Here is a 22,870-nt window from a genome sequence, read left to right as displayed (position 1 = left end):
AACACCTTCTGCGCAAAAGCGATCTGCGCACCTCCCGCGCATTAAGAGTGAGCGAAAATCAAGGTGAAATATTTAATCAAATGGTCTTTGTCTAATTCAATAATTTCTAGATTTGTGAAGGTAGCTTGCAATAAAATGTTCGACTACAACTCAATACACTGTACTTTCTGTGGCAGTAAACCAACTAGCACCACTGATGTATGCCTCAAGTGTTCACACTAGGTCTAAAGATAGATAGATGGCGTATAGCACTGCGTGTCGGTCAAATTCCCACTTTAACTTAAACTGTACATTTGAATGTGGGGGATTAATAGCAAGATTATTCACAGTAACAATGATTTAGCAATGAAATGACACCTCACTCACACACACACAGTGTCAGTAGCTGAACCTAAACACACATTTGCTCTTAAAGGAACTCACTTCAAGATCCCGTGCTTCAATGGGAAAGTTGTGCAGTGCGTGATGTCATACGTAATAAAGAAATGCTCCGAAGGGATCACAAATTCAATCACAGAGTCCTATTGGCAGACTGAAAGCTGGCATTGTCTGCCAGCCAAGATTTATTGCCAGTATAGCCATCACCATTGAAATAGCCTTTCAAATTATAACATCCCACAAGATCAGAGAAAGAGTCAGGGCATAGTGATTTTATTTCACACAAAGTATGCTGGAATAAAAACGCAGGTAGTAGTTTGTCCCTTATGAGTATTTTTTATCAACATCATTAATGTATTTAATCAAAGAACGGTCATATAATTTAGATTCCAGCTCAAAAACACACTTAATATGAGAGAGTATTGACCGGGGTGACTGTACACTAATGCAAAACATACTTTCAAACACAGCTTTCATACTTATTTGCCTCTACTTCGGAGAATTTGTTGCTTTATAAAGATTGAATGGTTCGAAATACGGCATTTTCAGCACGTCGCTAACTCTACATTTCTAAGTGACCCCAAACTTTTGAACGGTAGTGCATATTTATTAAAACAGTGCAGAACACAAAAGATAAAATTCATGAACAAAAAAACAAAAAGTAACGTCACAGTCGTTATGTTTCTCTGAAAAATAGTTGTGAGATCTTAAACGAATTTAGACAAAAAATGTATTATACTTAATGAGATTCATCATCTCTTTAATTTCATATCACATTTATATTATGAAGCTTCCTCCTGTGTCCGCAGCGTCTCCAGGACAAAAGTCATCAGTAACAACATGTTCGGAGCTTTTAGAAGTTCTGAAAAGACATATATCAGAAAAATATTCAGCTCCATTGTCACTTAAAAATGGTTTTCTGCTTCCCGGCGATCTCCATCGGACACATGGCCTCAGGGTTGACATCTTTGTAAAGTGGATTTTTGATTTGCTTCCAAACGAACAAACCCACCCGTGTGACAAAGAAGACGCACGCGACGGCCAACAGGGAGACTGTGGAAGAGGGAAAGCAGCAGGTGTGTGTGTTAGTCTGTGTGGTTGCCGTCTTACATATAGATTGAATACAGAGAAGCAGGTTCAAAAACATGGTAAATTCCTCACCAATGAAGATATTATTTCGAGTTGGATCTTTAGCGTTGTAGTTTTCCATGAACACGCCGGTCAGCGCCCAGATCACAACAGGGTAAATGGTGAGAATGAACCTCACATGTTTGTCCAGGACAGAGTTTTCCAGGATAAACCTGTGGAAGACGAACCCATTTAATCCAGATATGTGATTTTTATATTAATCCATTCATTGAACGTATAACTCCATTTTTCTCTCCCTTGCACTCACCACACAAATAACACCACAGTCAAAACTGAGAGGGACACAGTGGAAGCATCCGTCTGGGACATGTTTGCATTATAATTCAGCACCACAGCCAGGTTGATCATGGATGCAATGGTTGTCCATGTTGCATATATGGCCACACCATTTTGAATCTGCATAATGAAAGAAAAGGGAATATACGTTTTAGAAGATGAACATTAGGAGAATAGAGCTGGCGGTGGGAGGCGGCAGGTATAAAACCTCTCACCAACACACGGTGGAGCCACAGGTCGACGTTGTGGTACTTGCTGAGCCAGGCTCCATAGTTGTTGAGGCCGTAGCAGGAGATGAATATCACCAGGTAGTTGGTCACAGCGATGAGGATGAGGACGACCAGAGCAGGAGCCATCAAACTGAGCAAGACGACAATGTGTTTTATTACATATGATCATCTCTGGACAACACATTGTTAAAGCATTCCAATCTTGTTGCTGTCCAGTAAAATAAAGAATATTTACATGTATAGCCTCTTGTTATATAGATGATTTTTCTGGTTCCAGGTTCTTTATTATCGTCACAACAATTCCTCTATGTCCACGTGTCAAATCTAAAAATGAATGGAAACCAATCTTTCTCTGGAACAGTCTCCCTTTCTACATCAGGTATTTTTGAATCAAATTTAAGTGCATCCTCTTAATCTTGCTTTTCATTCAGCTTGAGTCTGTTTTATGATTCTTTTAACACCTTTATCTCACTTCTTGTCTTAACTTTTCTTCTCTGCTGTTAAGTGTTCTTTTATCTGCTAATTTTAATTCTAGCATTGTTCTTATCTAATCTTTTATCCATGGTCATGTTGCTTTCTTTTACCATGATTGTAAAGCTCAACTCAACTGTGTGGATGGCCTTTTTTTCAGGTCAACTTTATTTTACACATATAACCCAGAATAAAGCATCGCAAAACATAACCCTCACAAAAAAACATATCAAACATTTAAAAGAAGGATCCCTTTTCCTAAAGTTTCATATGTACAGGATAGACCAAAAAATAACACAATGACATAAACATAGATGTGAAAGAAATCCATTTCAACAAACGTCACGTCTCACCTTCTGTCCCACAGGAACAACCACCCTGTGTTCAAGCCCATATTCAAACACCAAACCACGAAAAAACCATGTGGCAAAATAGCAGGGCTGCAGTAGACGTAACCGTAGGCATTCCTGAAGAAACAAATCACAAACAGGTTAATAAATCACGGATAAGGAGACAACATTCCCCAGATTCAGTGTAGGGAAACACAGATAAGCTGGTTTTGTAGGAAACGTTTTGTTTAGGTGGGTTCTTACTTCCTACAGATGCCAGATAAGATGTAAACCACCACTAAAGCCAGGAAGATGTAAATGATTGACCAAATGGCAAAGGTCCATCCTGAGGGTGTGATCTGTGTCACAAACTCATCGGAAATGTTACCGGTGCTCCGCAAAAATGGATCTGAGGGACACAAATTCAAAAGTGACAAATCCCAGTGCTGAAACTAAATCACTGAAGTTTATTTTACATAATCAAAGTTCAAAAGATGCAACATTATTTCTACAGTTGTATAATGAAAACATAATTTAAAGATGAAAAAAAAAAGTGTTTAAATGGAGCATTAAGAGTTGGACTTACATAATCCCGGCCCTGCTAGAGCATTAAAGACTAGAGTGACGATGAAGACAATCAGTGACAGCACCAGAGCAATCAGAAGGCTGAAGTTATGTTTTGCCATTGTGGATAACCTGTCTTAAAATACAAGTATTACAAATTAAAACATATTACAATATGAGAAAGTAGTTCTAGAAATACCACGTTGATCATTTAGCATTAAAACAGAATTTAACCAGAATGAGTGTGATTAACGAACCCTCTGACGTCCCGGTTAATGTGCGTTCCTGGATGACAACAGTGAGAAATGCTACACAAAGACTGCAGCTTCCAGGGAGGGGCTTTTATTTCATAGAAAAGAGCAGGTTGTGTAACTGTGTAGCTTTTATGGCCCCACAGCACGTGTACATGTGTGAAACTGAGACATCCACATTATGAAACTTCCCTCATGTGCCCTCGGTTTTCATAAGAGGGCACCGTTTTCATAAGAGGGCACACTTTATAACTGTGATACATAATTCTAATCATTTATAAGAGCCAGACTTTGTCCCGGTGGTCGTGTTTGGTAACGGGCCTTTATGGCAGGTTATACCACGTAAGAGTCCTTTTCATAAGAAGCCAATGAAAGTGAGGAACCTGTGATGAAGTGTTAGCCCGCTGCCAGCTGGAGATCATTCATCACGGAGGAGGGAGACATTTCAAGGGCAGTGGGTGGAGGGTCCGCAGGTGAGAACAAACACAGCGTCAACCTGAAAGTAAACGACAACAGAAAAGAGCCGATAAGGCCTTGTTACTGAGTCAGTAGTCGTGCTATAGTTACACAAGCAGAGAGTGAACATGGAGCCATGAGGTCACACTCAGTGCACAGACAGAAGACAGGTTGGCACAGGAGCCAAAGAGATGCTTTCTGTTCTTAGTTGTTCTGTGTTTCTTTGTTGTCATTTTCCATCTCTCTGTGGTCTTTATACAATTCTTAGTTGTCAATTTTATTTCTCTTTGGACCACATGCTTCAGTTTTTAGCCCCCCCACCCCCCTCAAAAAAAAAACAACACTTACAAAAATCTTGTATGCATCTGATGAATAGTCTGTATAAAGTCTGCAGTCACGCCATTTCACATCTTTTGTCCACAGTGTAAATACTGTGTAAACATCACTGAGGTTTTACAACATTGGATATTCCAGTTTCACTTTTTCAGCTCATTTAACTCTGAGCATCAGATGTTTTACTCTGACATTCTGATAAAGTTTCACTGCTTTACTGTATCTATACTTAGAGAAAGATGCCATATGCTGTGTATTAATAATCTGCAACAGAAACAAGTCCCACTATCAAATTTGTACTGAAGTAGAGACAAATGTATTGGAAAACCAAAATGTTTTTCTTTATTCATTAAACAGTCAAACAATAGTCAGGGAGCACTGGATCGAACCACTTGTGCTTTTAAATACTACTACTAACAATAAGAAGAACAAGAATAAGAATAATAAAAAACATTATTTCTGTTAGGGCTGTGTTGAGTAAAAAGCCCAATATTTAACTCTTGTGTACATCGAAACAGTATAACATCCCAACACTGATATTTCCTGAATCCATCTTCACTGGAATCAAGTTTCATATGCAGAATTGGACTCAAGTCACTTATAGATTAACTGTATCACAAAAACCCGCATAAATTGAAGTCCAAATATAATCAAAACATGGCAGCTGTCGTCTCTAACACGACTCAAGCCAAACTGCACATTTCCATAGGCTGCACATGAAAAAGTCTGTGCACATGGATAAAAACATGTAATTATATACAGTCCTTTCAGTGTCGTCAGTCCTTCACTGTCCAACCAGCTACCAGAACCTGGACATGGGGGGCATCTTCCAGCCTCCCCTCCGCTGGGTCTTGGGGCAGTACCGGCGTGTGTGCGCGTTGTCCCCGGTGGCCTCGCAGCAGGGACAGGTGTATTTGCGGAGGATGGGGCAGGTGACCCGGCCGCCGTCGGTCTTCAGCCGGTGGGACCCGTACACCCGGGGAGACTCCCCGTTCTGCTTGCAGAAGCGACAGTGGTCCGAGGGGACGCTGGTGCAGCTGGTGTCGGACAGGCTGCTGACTGAGCTCGTCTCCGCGGACAGCTTGGTGTCCTCCTCCCGCTGGTCGGACGGGTCTCGGAAGGGGCTCCACTGGGCCAGAGGTTCCAGATGTGCCTCCTCTCCGCGCTGCGCCTCGGGCCGGACGCACAGCCTCTCCAGGAGCCGGCCCAGGTTCATGTAGTCGTGCCACATGTCGAAGCCGTCCCCGTCAGTCGGGACGGAGCCCTGGACCTCTCTCTGCAGGGTTGTCATATTTGGAGAGCCGGCGCGTAAAGTTTGGCGTCTGTGAGTCTACTCCTCCTCTTATTTGTAGCCGTCTGCAGCTGCTTTAAAGGGCAGGAGCGTTGGCTGCTGATGGCAGGTGTCTGTCCGCAGGGTGGATGGCCGTCTTTCATCTCACAAGTCATTTAACTGGAATCTCCACATCTATAATATCAGAATGTTTCTTCGTGAAAACAAACCCAATAACTGCCACAGGTTTTATCATGGCACTTGTTTGATCATAGGTGAGTTGGGGTGTAAAGAGAAGAGGGGACCGTCAGAGGAGTGTGACATTAGAGAAACAGGCCTGCTTTATCCAACATGGGGACATTGAACCTGTAAGTGCTGAAGGGTCAGGCACAGTGTCAGTCATCACCTGCGACCACCACCTCCCTCATCACAATAACAAAAGAACTCTTACAACTCTAAGGCTTGACTCTTAAGCCTTAAGAAGAAATTAAACTGACTTAAACATGTTACAATTCGTCCAATGTGTCCCAGCTTCAATCTAGATTAGACGCCTTGCTGAGGATTTGCTGTTCCTCTGTTACCTTTGTGCTCTGTTGCCAATACAATAATATTTGTCCGCAGGTGGAGGGTCCGCAGGTGAGAACAAACACCACGTCAACCTGAAAGTAAACGACAACAGAAAAGAGCCGATAAGGTCTTCGTTACTGAGTCAGTAGTCGTGCTATAGTTACACAAGCAGAGAGTGAACATGGAGCCATGAGGTCACACTCAGTGCACAGACAGAAGACAGGTTGGCACAGGAGCCAAAGAGATGCTTTCTGCTCTTAGTTGTTCTGTGTTTCTTTGTTGTCATTTTCCATCTCTGTGTGGTCTTTATACTATTCTTCGTTGTCAATTTTATTCCTCTTTGGACCACATGCTTCAGTTTTTAAGCCCCCCCACCCCCCTCATCAAAAGCCACACTTACAAAAAACTGAATCACCAACACGTGCATCTGATGAATAGTCTGTATGTCACATTATTTCTCAAGAATATGCACAAAAGTTGTGGAGATTATGTGGTGGTAAATAATTATCTTGATATTTGCCCCTGTTTGAGCTGTTTTTAATTATGTGTGGTATCATATTTACGTGTTTTATCCTTTTAGTGTTTTATCTTTTCATTTATCATTTCTATTATTATATTTCTATCTGTAGAGGATCATCCTCATCAATATCATCACCCTCGTCATCATCACTATTATGACTATTGTTATGATTATTATTTTATTACTTTATTATTACTTACTTATCATCATTATTACTGTATATCTGTCTGTCTTTGAAAAAGAGGCAGTAGCATAGTTTTTGTTATTATTGTTATCATCATCTTTATTATTATTGTTGTTGTTGTTGTTGTTGTTATTGTTGTGTGTGTGTGTGTGTGTGTGTATGCATGTCCATCTTTAGTTATGGGGTCCATCCCATTCAGTCATTGTGAGGACATTTTGACCATAGACTGTAAAGTTTAAGACCAGGTTTTAGGGTTAGGTTAGGCTGGGGGAATGCATTCCGTCACCGAGTGTCCTCACAGCTAAAGAGAGACGTGCATGTGTGTTTGTTGTTGTTATAGTAGTGTGTGTGCGTGTTGTTGTGATTGTGTGTGCGTGTTGTCCATGCATCTGCGGACTGGAGCCATGAGTCCACACTGGCGCCGGGTCGTCTGAGCTGGGGATCAAACCCGGAGGACCACAGACCCGGCGGCGCTTTGAAGGACCCGTCGGGCTCCGTCGCCTTTAATCTCCGCCCCCCTAGTGGAAGTTTGACACATTTCTACTTTTTACGTTTTTTTGCAGAAAAGTCGAGGAGGGGAGCATAGACTGTGGTGGGGGGTGGTGCGTGGGGGGGATCGAGCATAGATGTCTCGTTCGACGGAGCCGGACGTCACCACATGGCGGCCATCTTGCTACGGGGCAGCTCGCCCACCCATAACATTGTGAAGGTAGTGGTAAATAACCATAACTTGCTCAATTTTCAACCGATTTTTAAACGATCTGGTTTGTTATAAACGTCAGAGATGTAGCGATGACACTGCATAAATTATTCATTTTTTTTTTAGAAAATAACATAATAATTCAAGTATGCAGTGTCACATCAACAGCTCTGCTTATCTCTGCTCATCTACTTATGAATTATTATGTTATTATTTAAAATTTTTAAAAATGAATAATTTATGCAGTGTCATAACTACATCTCTGACGTTCATAACAAACCAAACCGTTTAAAAATCGGTTGAAAATTGAGCAAGTTATGGTTATTTACCACTAACAACACAATGTTATGGGTGAGCGAGCTGCCCCGTAGCAAGATGGCCGCAATGTGCGGGCGTTCGTCTCCGTTGGCCGGCAACGCAGAAGAGACATCTAGCCTTGATCGAGCACTGGATCCCACGCATGCGCAGTAACGTACCGGCGACGGCTGTAGAGACGACGGTGGCCTAGAGAAGCAGGGATCGCTGAGCCCGATTTGACAGGTGGGATCAACACACTCCATGTTGTGTGTCTGTGTGCGGTAACGCTTCGTTTCCACAGCCCGATTCCATCCTCCACCTCGGCGTCCTGTTGTTGTGAGCGGATGAGCTAACGTTAGCGCTGCTTTCCTGAGCTAACGGTAGCTAAGTCGGCTAACCGCCGCTAGCCAGCTAGCTAGCTTTCGGAAGTAGCTCGTCCTAACAACGACTGTGACATTACTTAACTGGCTTCCTGTGGCCTAACCCTTTATTTAATACTGCTCTGTGTGTTTGTGACCAGCGGGTCGGTGACTGGGGGCGGGACACCTCAGCGTTACACAACCATTTGTTTGGTGGATTGTGTATTACGCAGTGTGGAGGCACACAGAGCTAACCGGTTAGCTGGTATCCTCAGATGCCCCCATTTGTTTAAACAGTGTTCGATGGAGGGAACGAGCCCCTGGTCGGGTAGTTGTTTTACCACAGATGGAGTTTCCATGTCAAGGCAGCTTCCTTCGTCTGTGATCGTGTTATAAGCCTTTATGAACACTTGCTGACAGAAAGCGTCCATCCTGACAGCTAACTGCAATGTCTCCAGGCTGAAGATACAAGCATTGTTATACAACTGGTGCAATACAGGAGGAGGTCACCATATCAACACAGTGCCCAGCTCCAAATAGTTTATCGCAATATTTTCTGCAGACATGTTTTTACATAACACTGTGCCCACATGTTATTTACACTTGTATCCCTGCATGCTCCCAGGCTGCACAATGAATCAGGGCAAGGACAATGCACGACTCAAGAGCTACAAGAACAAGTCTCTCAACACAGATGAGATGAGGAGAAGGAGGGAAGAGGAAGGCCTGCAGCTCCGCAAACAGAAGAAGGATGAGCAGGTGAGCAGAGTGCAGACAGAGGATTTGGGACCACACTTCTTTGCGGTTTTTCAGAATCAGAATCAGGTTTATTGGCCAAGTAAGTTTGCACAAACAGGGAATTTGACTCGGTAAAGTGGCTCTTGGTGTGCTTACACAGAATACACATCACAAAACAAAACAATACAATACAATACAATACAAACAGTCACAAAAACAATACAAAATACAAACAGTGCGACGGTCTAAGAAAAGAAGTGCAGGGATAAATATTAAACGGTATGTGTATTACGGTTGTACATTGAGGGTGAAATATGTAAACATAATTAAATTAGGGCTGGGCAAGTTAACTCGTTTCAATCGAGTTAACTCAAGTGATGAGTTAACTCGATTAATTATTTTATCTCGCATTAACTCAGGTTTGATTATTTATTGTTTTATTGTGAAAGTCAGGCTTTTATTTTGTGAAAGTCTGTTGCTGACTGCTGCAGAACAGGAAAAAAGAAAATAATTGGCGGATAAACAATCGAGTTAACTCATCACTTGAGTTAACTCGATTAAAACGAGTTAACTTGCCCAGCCCTAAATTAAATATAATTATAATATATATTATATATAATATAATTTCGGGAGTAACTGTACAGTGGTTATTATAAAGATCCAGGGTTATTGCACAGTGCCACAGTGGGTTGGCTATTCAGAAGTGAGACGGCGAGTGGGAAGAAACTGTTTTTGTGCCTGGAGGTTTTGGTAAACAGAGATCTGTAGCGCCTCCTAGAGGGGAGGAGATGAAACCGGTTGTGTCCCGGGTGTGAATGGTCTGCAATGATCTTTCCTGCCCGTTTCCTGACTCTGGAAGTGTACAGTTCCTGGATGGTGGGCAGGTTGGCACCGATGATCTTTCCTGCAGTCCTGACTGGGTCACAGTGGTGAGGAAGAGCCGATCTAAAGAAGGCCAAAGTAATTTAGTCTTCAACTGTTTTGTTCCAGCTGTTTAAGAGGAGGAATGTTGCCACAGTGGAGGATGATGGCAACCTGGAGGACGATGGAATGGCCGATAGCGGCTACCTGGAGTCCCAGGCTAACAACATGGACCCACTCGTGGTGAGAAGAAAATCCTCATATTAAATATAGTTTTTTTTCATACTGCGTTTGAGCTTAAAGTCAGATGTGACATTATTTCATCCGTGTCTTGTCAAATCTCCGATGCTGCACAGGGTGCGGCCATCTCTGAGGATATGACTCAAATGATCTTCTCCAGTTCGCCAGAGCAGCAGCTAATAGGCACTCAGCGCTTTAGGAAACTCCTTTCTAAAGGTAAGAGAAGTACTTTTCACCTCATTCCATTATCCTGGTGTTTCCTCATCATGCTCAAGGACAATTTAATGCCCTGTGGAATTATAATTTTGAATCCTTGATAACATTCTAATCTACTGATATCTAGATAATGTTGTGATGGATATTGCATTTTCTAATATCTGCCGTATTGTCAATCTCCACACAGAACCTAATCCACCCATTGATGAAGTCATTGCCACTCCAGGGGTGGTGGAGTGCTTTATTGAGTTCCTGAAGAGGAAAGAAAACTGCACGCTGCAGGTACGTTTCCTCATCAAATCGTTTTTTATCTCGCTGTCCTTTTCAAAGTGCTTGTTCTGTGTGTAATTCTACAGGTACAGTCTTATCTGAGTGACCAACACAAGTTGATAAATCAATGAGTTTCTGTATTTTGATTGTTTTAGTTTGAAGCTGCGTGGGTGTTGACCAACATTGCATCAGGTACTTCGCACCAGACGCGGGTGGTAATCCAGGCTGGAGCTGTGCCCATATTCATAGAGATGCTCAGCTCTGACTTTGAGGACGTACAGGAACAAGTAAGAAGTTTTCTCTGACAGTCACTAAAACGTCTCTCGTGATGTTTCTCCATATATTAATGTCCCTGTTTTGCTATAAATATCCTGCTTGGCTTGTTTAAATGAATAAAACATAGTGGGGATTGACATTTTTCAGGCGGTGTGGGCCTTGGGAAACATAGCAGGAGACAGCACAGAATGCAGAGACTTTGTCATAGACTGCAACATTCTACCATCCCTGGTGCAGTAAGTAGCAGCTCAGCAAGATTTTCCCTCATTTAAATCATCTAATTACATTTACAAATAAATGCAGTGCCCTTCAGAAAACATGCTTTATAAAACTCTTGCAGGTTATTGGCCAAACAGAATCGTCTAACGATGATGAGGAACGCAGTGTGGGCGCTCTCAAACCTGTGCCGAGGAAAAAATCCACCTCCAGACTTTACTAAGGTAATTAGCCAAGTTAAACATGTCTCTATGCTAACAGCACAACTCTATATGCCATATCTCTTGGTCCGAGGTCACACGTTGCTTTCTGTACATCTACACTGGGAAACAGTCGCACCCACTGAACTTAATACCAACATGTGTCCGATCTATTTTTCTTCCAGGTGTCCCCATGTCTCAGTGTGCTGTCTTGGCTGTTGTTCGTCAATGACACAGACATCCTGGCTGACGCTTGCTGGGCGCTCTCCTACTTATCTGATGGCCCCAATGACAAAATCCAGGCTGTCATTGACTCGGGAGTCTGTCGCAGGCTGGTGGAATTACTGATGTAAGAATTAAGTTTAGTTAGAGAAACAAAATCTCTAACATTCAAGTTTTACGAATTCATTACCAGCAGTGACAAACTGTATTAGTTACTAGAGGGTGTGTGTGACATTAAATATATAAACGTACAGAAACTGGAGGGTGAATTATTTCATGTCATTAGTATCAAACTTCAGAAAGAACATGTGAGTGATCTTGCAGCACAAATCTGCTTCATTCTAGGCACTCTGACTATAAGGTGGTGTCCCCTGCACTTCGAGCTGTTGGGAACATAGTCACTGGAGATGATCTACAGACACAGGTAAAAGACACACGTCCATTCAAAGGAAGTTGGACTTCTTATGCAGAAACTGAGTACTGTAATTGGTGTGTTGTTTTTTTTGTAGGTGATCCTGAACTGCTCAGTGCTGCAGTCCCTACTTCACCTCCTGACTAGCCCCAAGGAGTCTATCAAGAAGGAAGCCTGCTGGACGATCTCCAACATCACTGCAGGGAACCGAGCACAAATACAGGTGGGTGTGTGCGCTATGGCTTTAGTTATCCTTGAACATGTGTAATAACAGCGATTTAAATGTTGACTCAAGCTCCTGCTAATGTAATGGCTCTTTTTATTCTTTCCCTCTCGGTAGCTGGTAATGGATTCAGGTCTGCTGGCTCCTCTCATCACTATCCTGCAAGTAGCAGAGTTTCGCACAAGGAAGGAGGCAGCGTGGGCTATTACCAACGCCACCTCGGGGGGGTCCGCAGAGCAAATCAGGTACGATCATTTATATAATTTTGTATTTAATAACGTGTCTGATATTTTTCCTTTTCCACAAGAAAGTTCAATTGTTTTACAATCCTACAATTCTCTCACATTCATATTTTTTGAATCCATATATATGTTAATATTTCATTTCAGTGGTTCAACTGCTGAACGTGAATTGAAGCTCAAACAATCTTTTTTCTATTTTATCTATTGTTGCAGGATGTGTCAACTGCTTATCATATTTGTCTTGTGTACTATTCTTTCTCTGTGTGTACTGCCCCCTACAGGCACTTAGTAGAGCTGGGCTGCATTAAACCTTTGTGTGACCTGCTCACACTCATGGACTCCAAAATAGTTCAGGTGGCTCTGAACGGTCTGGAGAACATCTTGCGACTGGGTGACCTGGAGGCCAAGAGAAGTGGAGGCATCAATCCCTACTGCGCACACATCGAAGAGGCCTACGGTAGGTGTCCATATTAGAAAACATGACATACAAGCTGGTTCCAAGTGCAATGCCAAGCAAGTGCTGAATAGTTGTTGGCAGGTTTGGTTGATAACGTGAACCACTGATTAATTAAATAGTTGGCAATCAATAATTTGTCAATATTGACATTACATCTCTCTGTTCTCCTCAGGTCTGGACAAGCTGGAGTTCCTGCAGGGCCACGAGAACCAGGAAATCTACCAGAAAGCCTTCGACCTGATCGAGCGCTACTTCAACACCGACGACGAGGACCCGTCTCTGGCTCCGGCCGTCGACCTGCAGCAGCAGCAGTTCCTCTTCCAGCAGTGCGAGGCCCCGATGGAGGGTTTCCAGCTATAATGCTAGATCCTCCCTCTCCCCCTGTGCTCCACCTTCATCCTCACCTCTGCTCATTTCTCTCGCTCTCTGCCCACTGCCACGATCAAGGGCGACGACGACCCTCTGCGATCAATTTTCAATCATTGTCATGATTCTGAAAAAATGCTAACGTCACCGGAGCACGTGTATGTGTGCGCACACACGTCCAGTGTGGGTTTTCGAGTTCTACAGTCGTGTCAGCCAGTTTGTGAAGGTTTCATTCAAAATCCAGTCTCGCGCATTTGAGCTCATCTCTGCGCCCGGGTCTCTCCTACCTGCTCAGGCCCCAGCATCCTGTACTAGCAGATTTTCCCTGTTATACGTCCCTCTTCTTTCTTTTTGGATTTCCTCCTCAGCTCATCCCAAATGAAAGGCACCTCTCTCCGCCCTCCCGCGGGATTGGCGACTCCCATCTGTGAGTCAGCGGGAGGTTTCCACTGCTCTGCTTGTCTGATAGAAGCATAAATGACTCACAAGACAGACGAACATGGACGTGATTTGTGACTCCACTCCCACACACCCACACAGAAGAATGATCGAACCTAAACACTGGACTGACCGTGAGACGTTGACTGCATGTTAAGCAGGGCCACGTGGCCAGTCCCAACCCCCAAGACTCAACTGACGAAAGGCACTTACACGACATTTAAAAAAAATGGAGGGGAATTCCGTTGTCTCCTTTTTCCAGCCATTGGATAGGTGACCACAGATGGACAAATCAGGAACTTGACCGTGTTGCTGAGGGGTGGAGCTTGTCGGTGACACACCAGGCTGCTTGCGTTCCATCCTGGATCTCATATCATACATTCCTCTATCCAGTAATGGGACTTTTCCACCTGCACAGGCTCCATCCCGGAAGAGTCAAGACTGCCTCCTGCCTCTGGTGTGAAATGAATAACCCCATGGAACCATGGGTATTGGAGTCTTCCCTCGCACTGAGACAATTGGACAGACTTGGACAAGACAAAACAGACTGTTTGACCCTGGATTCTGTTCAGCAGCAAACCAGCGGGAATTTGTATTATCTTACAATAATTTCATTTAATTTGCAGCACTTTAGTTCAGGACTGATGCCTCATTGAGAAAAAAACATAGTTTTTACATTAACTATTTAGGTGGTTGATGACGCCGCTCTTCCCTCCTTAGGAAGTTGGGTGAAGAGCAGTGTGATCTGTATCCTTGGTCCCCGACTGGTAATGACATGGATTACAATGTTCTTCACTATTTACTCTTCACACAAAGGGACTCAAGCAGATTGTGGACTGAAACTGTTAGCACACTAATTACAATCAGTAGATCATACTGCCTCAGCAAAGCTACAAGAACTTTATTAGGACAAAGTAAATCAACCTCTCTTTTTTTTTCTTTAGAAAATTGGATGTGTAGGTTTTAGGTTAGCGTCTGTCATGTTGCTGATGGTGCCATAATCTTTACAGAAATCCTTCCAGATACTTTCAACAAAAATCCAGATTAAAACTTGAAAAGACTGGTGATCTTAGTTAGCTAAACTGAATGTTTGTTTACCAAGTCCTCTTTACATTGCTTAATTTGTCATTAATGTCTGTAAGAGATGACCAGCTCTACATGTTCATTACTGTTTGTTGTACTGAGTTTGTGCACCTGTCCCGTTATGCCATTTGCATAAAAGCCGTTTCATGAACCACAGCGTAAGTGAATTAGTTTCCCTGTAGTGGGACACAATATTTGTTTATCCGTTCCTGTACTTTGACCTTCATTGAGAATGGAATTTATTGATTAATCCGCCAATTGTATTTTTGGTTTACAATTGTCGTACAATACAGAAAATCATATAAGGCAACAAATAAAGGTTCGTTATTTACAAAAAAATCTTTGTGTCTTTCACTGTGACCCTGTGCAGCCACGCAGGGTTTTAGATTCTGCTTAGCTCAGAGCTGTGAAGTGGTTTTTATGTTGAGAAAAAAAACAAACCCATCAATCTCTTGACTGTGTCGTCCCCCTCACTGAACTGAAACACTACTGAGCGGGAAATGTTACCCATAGGGTTGCAAAATTCCGGGAATATTCAAAGTTGGAAACTTTCCATGGGAATTAACTGGAATATACGGGAATAAACCGGAAATGTGGGTAATTTATACTAACTGTATTTACCTTGTCATATACAGACATAAATATAAACATTTTGTTTTGTAATAGGCTGATTTGAGTCCTGAGGAAACTTTGGGCACTTGACTATATGCTTCTGCATCTTTGTGTCATTCTTAACATAGGTCTTTGCACAGTATCTGCACATGTACACAGCCTTTCCTTCGAATTTGTTTGGGGTGAAATGTCTCCACACATGAGATAGTGCACGTGGCATTGTTCTGTAGAATAAGATGAGAAAGTTTGTAAAAAAACACTAATGCAATGCCAGAGATATAAATAGTTAGCCAAACAATTGGAATCGTCTGTGAAAATATTTTACAATTGATGGATAAATGAATGGAAATAGGCTAGATGAACAGATGAACAATCCTCAATCAGCATGCTAATATATTTCCCAAGTAATATCGAAACTTACCTGACTAGTTCTGCACTCTACAGCAGGCCTCAATAGCTCTGCTGTAGAGTGAAGGATGCTGGGAATTATCTGTACATGTGATGGAAGAATGCACAGTGGAGGGTTGAAATTCAACGTGCAGCGTGTGCTGCATTCCATACATCTTTAAAATAGAGTTTTGAATGATGTTTATATTGCTCAGCGTTTAATTTGCGGTTTGTTTGTTTTTTCAAAATTCCCCAAATTCCCGAGCTAAACTTCCCATGGAAAGTTTCCGTAAATTTACCGGAAACTTTCCACCCCTTTGCAACCCTAGTTACCCATGATCCCCGACATCTTGGACCAGAGCAGCTGCCGCTGTAACATAAAATAGACTTCTTAGGATTCTTCATATCTTTTAAATTTCTTCTTGCTAAATATTGGAGCTGAACTTTTACTCTTGATCTACATGATCTACCCACCATTTCAGCTCGACTTCTCCTGCAACATATAGTGGGACACACTCTGTGAACCCCGGCACCTGCTGAACTGCACCACACGGAAAAGTGTGGGTCAGATTCCAAATGAGTAAAATATTTTTTAATAAATAAATACTGTTTAGATGTGATTTACAGTATAGATAAAGCAGAACCAGATCAGATCATTAAATCAAATTCAAAATTTCAAGGTGCGATACTTTATTTAACTGAATTATTTTGGTGCTCACTATGTACAAAGACACATCTCACAAACAAGCCTGATTACATTGACAGAACAGGATAGAGGATTGTACAGATGGTTAAGCCTGAGCCAGTTGTTGGTATTGACTTAGATAGAAAACTGAAGACCATACAAGCCTTTATAAGGCGGATAAAAACAATACCGTTGCCTTAGAGGCTTCTTTAAAAACAGGGATATCTAAGGCAGTATATTGGAGAGCTTGAGAGGTATGTGTTAGGTTTGTGCAACTGATTTGTAGTCTCAAAATAATTTCCTTTCTCCAAGTATGTGATCACACCACAAATTATCATTGTAGCATCCTGACAAACAGGTTCCACTTTTTAACCTCCTAACAAACATTCACAGAGTTTCAAAAACCATTAAAGAAGCCATTGTTGTGTGTTTAAAGTCAATCTACTGGTTGTTAAAAGCACTAAGTATTGACTGCTTCAATATCATCTGGTTGCTTCTTTCTCCAAAGGAATGGGAGTGGAGCGCATTGCAGTTGCGAGACATACAGTAGGAAGGGAACATAGTTGTGAAGGGACACACAGTCCTTCACTGAGCCTTCTCAGACAGAGCAGCAGCAGCAGTAGCAGATGCCTCTTGTTGGTGTTGGAGTTCCTCCCTCCACCGAGCTTTTTTCGCCATGTTTTGAGCAGTCAGGGACTCGTTCCGTCCGGCCGCCTGCAAAAATGGGAAAAAAAGAAATATAAGGTCCGAAACATTCTCACTTTAAATAAATAAGAAACAGAATTTACAATTAGATTTTTAAATGTAAAACCATTTAATTCATAAGGAAACTAAGTCAACGCTAAAAGCGGACAAAATGCAACAGTTCACTTGACTTAACGTCCCATAAAAACAGATACTTGAGAATCATGCAAACAATGCACTCATCTTCTGCCACTCACCCGCTTGCCCATTATCACCGTGATCAGACACGCCACTATTGTGGCCCCCATCATCAAATAGCACATTTTCACTCGGACTTTGTTTCGGGCAGCATCGATCATCTCGTATCTGCGTCACAGGGAGATGAATAAAAAGAGACAATAATTAATAAGATTAGGGATTTTGGAATACATGTCGGGAGTCGAATATAAACATTTTACCTCTCGAAAGGTGTACAGTTGCTGGTGTCATGTCAAAATGAGCTTAAATAGGTAATTCTCACAGATTTTACTCTGAACAGTGCCTGACTTGTGGAGAAGAAAGACATGATCTGGAAGGAGCAGCTCATACGATGTGCCTGAGACACGATACTGTATACATAATAAGACTTAATTTGACCAAACATTTTTAAGATAATTTTATATCATAACACACATCGTTTTATACGTGACAAAAACATTTGGAACACGTCAATCCTTTGACATGTTTTGCAATGCTTTTCATCGAGGCACATCTTGCATAAAAGTGCAAGATGTGCCATTAAAAGTGATGTGCGTGTTCCTTTTTCAACATGTATGATGTTCATTGTGTGTAGAGGAGGGGGTCTGCAGTTTGTCTGCGTGACAATCAGGTCTTGCATCAAAGCAGCACATCAGGAATCACTCCCACCCTGTGTCAGTAATTACCTCCAGCCACAACAAAATCCAGGTTTGACCTACAGCGGTCTCAATGCTGCTCATCTAGTTATCTCTCTCCGTTTCTTGTTCAGAAAATTAACTCAATCACACACCGAGCTAATCGCATTCAAGTGTGCTGGGAGGTCTGGTATAAACAGGAAAGGGCTACTTACGACACAAGCTCCGGTATCTGGTCTGGGGTCTTGAAACGTCCCGACCAGATCAAAATCTTCTTGTCCATATTCGAGGGTCTGGAGCCTGGGATTCTGAACGCAGGGCGAGGTGCTGTACGACAGAACACAAGCACGCGATCAAGAACAAATAAACGGAGCGGAAGTCCGCAATTCCCACATTGTGAAGAGAAAACAGAAACGTTCATCTTCACAAGCCCCCTGATTTGATCCAACATATTTCAGAATCTGACCCCACATCCTGTGTCCGCCCGTCCATTGGGACCTTCACAAACTCTATGAATGTAGTCCTTTCAAACCATGTTGATTTATGCTCAATTTTCCATTTGTAGTGGTAACTTCCATGTTTATGTGACGTGCAATGGTTTTCTAGATTAGAGATTAAGAGCAAATGAATGGTGGTAAATATCTGTGGTTGGACTGGAACCAGAGTAGTACCTTCTACTGGGACTGCAGGCAGAGGCTCTGTTTTGACCTCCTGTGGTTTATTGCACATGCCTCTGTGGCTCCATGTTTCTGTGACGTGTCTGCACCGCTGACCTGTTGAAATCAAATAATAATAATGAGCAATGTGCCGCAGGTCTGCCACAAACTGTGCTTTTTCATCACCCGGAAGATCCATCTGCACATTATTGTAAATCATTTTTACAAGGAAAACATTATTTCCTTCACCTCTTCTTCAGTGCAAATAAAAAAACATTTAGTTTATAAAGCATCATCAAATTCTCACATCAGAGTTGCTCAAATAATCGAGTCACTGATTGAAATGAGTGATCAATGGTCCCAATTATTTTATGCTAATTGGGTTCGCATTTCCTGAGAGAATCCTTACAAGTGAGTTAAACTGAAACTTTAGATTATTTTAACATGAATCTGCTGACTACAATCTTCTGCAAGTTAACTCGTTTTAATCGAGTTAACTCAAGTGATGAGTTAACTCGATTCATTATTTTAACGAGCATTAACTCAGGTTTGATTATTTATTGTTTTATTGTGAAAGTCAGGCTTTTATTTTGTGAAAGTCTGTTGCTGACTGCTGCGGAACCGGAAAAAAGAAAATAATTGGTGGATAAACAACCATGGATAAGGATACGGAGCTTTTACATGGCCATTTTCATTTTAAAGTTCTTCCAGACGGCGGAGTCGACAGAACCAAAGTAATTTGTAGCCACTGCCAAGGTGAATTTTCTTATCACCGGAGTACTTCCAGTCTAAAATATCACCTGAATGCAAAACACACAGTTGATATCAGCAAATCACTCAACGAAACAGCGAGCGGAGCGAGGCTTCGGCAGACTACGTTAGACGCAGGGAGGAGTATACATTTTTCATAACGAAGAGGATAACATTAATGCCCTGGCAGTGGCATTGAGCTTTAACTTTGTATTTGCTTTGATAACATTGTTAAGTTGAGATTTACACTGAATATTTTATTTAACTGCTACTGTATTAAATGCTGATGTTAAAAGTGTTTGCACAACAAATGTTATGGCACTTTCGTTCATATAGCAGAACATTGAAAATAAAATTGCGCTATACACTCCTTGTTAATTCATTATTGGATTTTGCGTATACAAATGCGACTAATCGTGACTAATCGTGATTAATCAGGGAAATCATGCGATTAAGCGCGATTAAAACTTTTAATCGTTGCCCAGCCCTAATATATATATAAACCCTGATGGAATTATCTAGAGCTAAGGATAACTTCATGAAATGTTACACAACAAACAAAAAAATACACAATAAATATTTGTATAATAACATACACAAGTACATAGAGAAAGTACACAAAAGATATGGAACAAAAGAGAAGCATCCTGGTGAGCTGTTAACTTTAATGACAATATGGAGGTGTGTCATTTTCATCAAATCAGAGTTGCTGAAACACTCAAAAAATTGAGTCACTGATTGAAATGAGGGATCAATGGTCCTGATTGTTTTATGCTAATTGGGTTCGCATTTCCTGAGAGAATCCTTATAAGTGAGTTAAACTGAAACTTTAGATTATTTTAACATAAATCTGCTGACTACAATCTTCTGTCAGTACAATATTCACTACTAAACAGTGTAAATCCCTACATATTTGAAAGTCTCTAAAGCTAACGATAACTTCATGAAATGTTACGCAACAAACAAAAAAAAATACATAAGACATATTAGTATAATAACATACACAAGTACATAGAAGGTACACAGAAGGGAAGAATGATCCTGGTGTGCTGTTAACTTTAATGACAATATGGAGGTGTGTCATTTTCATCAAATCAGAGTTGCTGAAACACTCTAATAATTGATTCACTGATTAAAATGAGTGATCATTGGTCCTGATTATTTTATGCTAATTGGGTTCGCATTTCCTGAGAGAATCCTTACAAGTGAGTTAAACTCAAACTTTAGATTATTTTAACATAAATCTGCTGACTACAATCTTCTGTCAGTACAATATTCACTACTAAACAGTGTAAATCCCTACATATTTGGAAGTCTCTAAAGCTAACGATAACTTCATGAAATGTTACGCAACAAACAAAAAAAAAATACTAGTACTAGTACTACTAAATATTAGTATAATAACATACACAAGTACATAGAGAAGGTACACAGAAGGGAAGAAGGATCCTGGTGAGCTGTTATCTTTAATGACAATATGGAGGTGTGTCATTTTCGTAAGTGTTGCAATTTTACAGCGTTTGACTTTTAATGTTGTGACTCAACCAGGGACAACTGTCACAATGCGGGACCTCTACTCGTCTTTATGTTTGTCCACATTAGAAACATCGCACAGCAACTAAAGAACATGTGGGTTTAAAAACACGAGTTGTGTAATGTTGGGTTATTATTAGCTTACTCTGCTAATTTAGCGATACAGTCACCAACACGAAAACACCAGGACAAGTCAAAGGAAACGGTACGAACCTAACAATCTGCCGATGGAAAGACGCGACCTGACGAGATTCATGGTTGAAGTGAGACAGACACGACTCAACTCGTCCACGGCTCCATTAAAGTGCGACAAGCCAAGCAGTCGCAGTTTCTTCCTCAGCTGCTGAAAGTCAACAGGACCCCGCAGGACCCCGTCACGTAATCAGGCCTGCAGATGGGTGCCTGATCAAAAATTAAAAGCTGGTGGTTTCAAGCTAAACAACAACAACAGAATCGTGGATTTATTAATCAACACTTTAATTTCGCTTGAAAGAGTAAAGAGACATTTTCCCGATATGCATACTGAAAAACCGCATATTGTGTATATATATATAATTTTATACAATAATATTGTCTTTTGCACACTGTCTACATATTCTTACACTATACATAGTATATTATATTATCTATTGTATAGTCAAATACTTATTATACTTATTTATACCTCTACTATATATCATATATTATATCATACTCTCTGTATATTATTTGTATATATAAGTCTATATACACATATTTATACATGTGTACATGTTATAATTATTATTATTATATTACTATTATTATTATATATACTGTTGCTGCCATTATTACTATATACTGCTATTATATTGGTATAATAACTATCATATATAAATATATATTATGTTATATTATAAACTATATATACTGTACTATTTTTTTATACTGTCTAACAATAACATTACCATCACATCATCAGTACTATTACTATCATCTTGCCACTGCACCTTATCTACCTATTTATCTTGTGTTTCTGGTTTTTTTTGTTTTTTTTTATTCTTTCTACCTCAATATTTTTTATTTTATTCTATTGTATTTATTATATTTTATTGTATTCAAATATACCGGCTGCTATGATGACTTAATTTCCCTTCGGGGATGAATAAAGTAATCTATCTATCTATCTATCAATATTACTTCAGCTTTTAATTGATTATTAAAAAACGTCTTGCTATAATCTTTTGTTGGATAACAATGCCAAATCTCAAATCTCAAATCTAAAGAAAAAGTTTTTATTAGTGCTGAAATTACTTTAACTGAAGCATTTCAGCGCGTTAACCTTTCTTTGCTACAATATGAGCAAATATGTATTTCAATGTAGAAATTCTCCCTCTTAGTATCATTGAGTCGCCTATCAATTAAAAGAAAACATACAATCTGAAAAAGCTGTTAAGTTATGAGGGAAAAGTCTCAAATGTAATGTCTGCGAGAGAAAGAGTTAAAGAGAGAACATGGTTATTTCTTTGAGAATCAAACACTTAAAAACAGAAAACAGTAAACTAAAAAAAAGATATTCAATATATCCTCATGTCGTGATGCCTTTATTTATGCCTCTCAAGCCGTACCTCCTTTAAAAGAAATGGTCTCTTGTGTATAACAAAAGATTTAGGAATACACATATATAAATATACATAAATTGTCTTTCATAGTACCCCATATGTATCCTTTTTCCACATGACAATGTTTCCTTGCATAGTTTGCTGACATTCTCAACAAGGTCACTTATGTATGCTCTAGTTTATATTTCGAAAAAAACAAGTCAGCAAAATAAATCTAAAGGACAAAAAAGCAACCTAAATGTTCATTAATAACTTCACACAAACAATCTCCTGAACAAAACTGTTTTAATGAGAGAAAATTTAAACTGTAAAATGTA

At 40.7% G+C, this 22,870-nt stretch overlaps 4 protein-coding genes across 4 annotated transcripts; 1 reads left to right on the top strand and 3 right to left on the bottom strand.

Annotated features, from left to right (window-relative positions):
- Positions 1-1,161: 1,161 nt before the first annotated feature.
- LOC133027194 (uncharacterized) lies at positions 1,162-4,098 on the bottom strand. The gene is made up of 8 exons (XM_061094228.1): positions 4,032-4,098; positions 3,420-3,533; positions 3,098-3,242; positions 2,858-2,971; positions 2,019-2,163; positions 1,775-1,923; positions 1,540-1,679; positions 1,162-1,431 (listed from the first exon to the last, which is right to left on the bottom strand). The coding sequence occupies exons 2-8, from the start codon at positions 3,517-3,519 to the stop codon at positions 1,280-1,282; spliced, it is 945 nt and encodes a 314-aa protein (XP_060950211.1). The 5' UTR covers positions 3,520-3,533; positions 4,032-4,098; the 3' UTR covers positions 1,162-1,279.
- An 812-nt stretch (positions 4,099-4,910) lies between these two features.
- Positions 4,911-8,408, bottom strand: nanos2 (nanos homolog 2). Its single transcript, XM_061093784.1, has 2 exons — positions 8,155-8,408; positions 4,911-5,902 (listed from the first exon to the last, which is right to left on the bottom strand). The coding sequence occupies exon 2, from the start codon at positions 5,726-5,728 to the stop codon at positions 5,237-5,239; it is 492 nt and encodes a 163-aa protein (XP_060949767.1). The 5' UTR covers positions 5,729-5,902; positions 8,155-8,408; the 3' UTR covers positions 4,911-5,236.
- Positions 8,154-14,945, top strand: kpna1 (karyopherin alpha 1 (importin alpha 5)). Its single transcript, XM_061093783.1, has 14 exons — positions 8,154-8,218; positions 8,960-9,093; positions 10,063-10,176; positions 10,290-10,389; positions 10,577-10,671; positions 10,815-10,946; positions 11,083-11,171; positions 11,276-11,375; positions 11,537-11,700; positions 11,919-11,997; positions 12,083-12,208; positions 12,326-12,453; positions 12,732-12,907; positions 13,080-14,945. The coding sequence occupies exons 2-14, from the start codon at positions 8,968-8,970 to the stop codon at positions 13,265-13,267; spliced, it is 1,617 nt and encodes a 538-aa protein (XP_060949766.1). The 5' UTR covers positions 8,154-8,218; positions 8,960-8,967; the 3' UTR covers positions 13,268-14,945.
- Positions 14,946-16,466: 1,521 nt separating this feature from the next.
- Positions 16,467-21,322, bottom strand: fam162a (family with sequence similarity 162 member A). The gene is made up of 5 exons (XM_061093660.1): positions 21,187-21,322; positions 18,706-18,807; positions 18,250-18,361; positions 17,420-17,528; positions 16,467-17,192 (listed from the first exon to the last, which is right to left on the bottom strand). Exons 1-5 carry the CDS (start codon positions 21,227-21,229, stop codon positions 17,064-17,066), a joined length of 495 nt encoding a protein of 164 aa, XP_060949643.1. The 5' UTR covers positions 21,230-21,322; the 3' UTR covers positions 16,467-17,063.
- Between the last annotated feature and the right edge of the window lie 1,548 nt (positions 21,323-22,870).

This window comes from Limanda limanda, chromosome 20, assembly GCF_963576545.1.
Source record: "Limanda limanda chromosome 20, fLimLim1.1, whole genome shotgun sequence".
NCBI classification, from domain to species: Eukaryota; Metazoa; Chordata; class Actinopteri; order Pleuronectiformes; family Pleuronectidae; genus Limanda; species Limanda limanda.
This window is presented reverse-complemented; position numbering and strand designations above follow the sequence as displayed.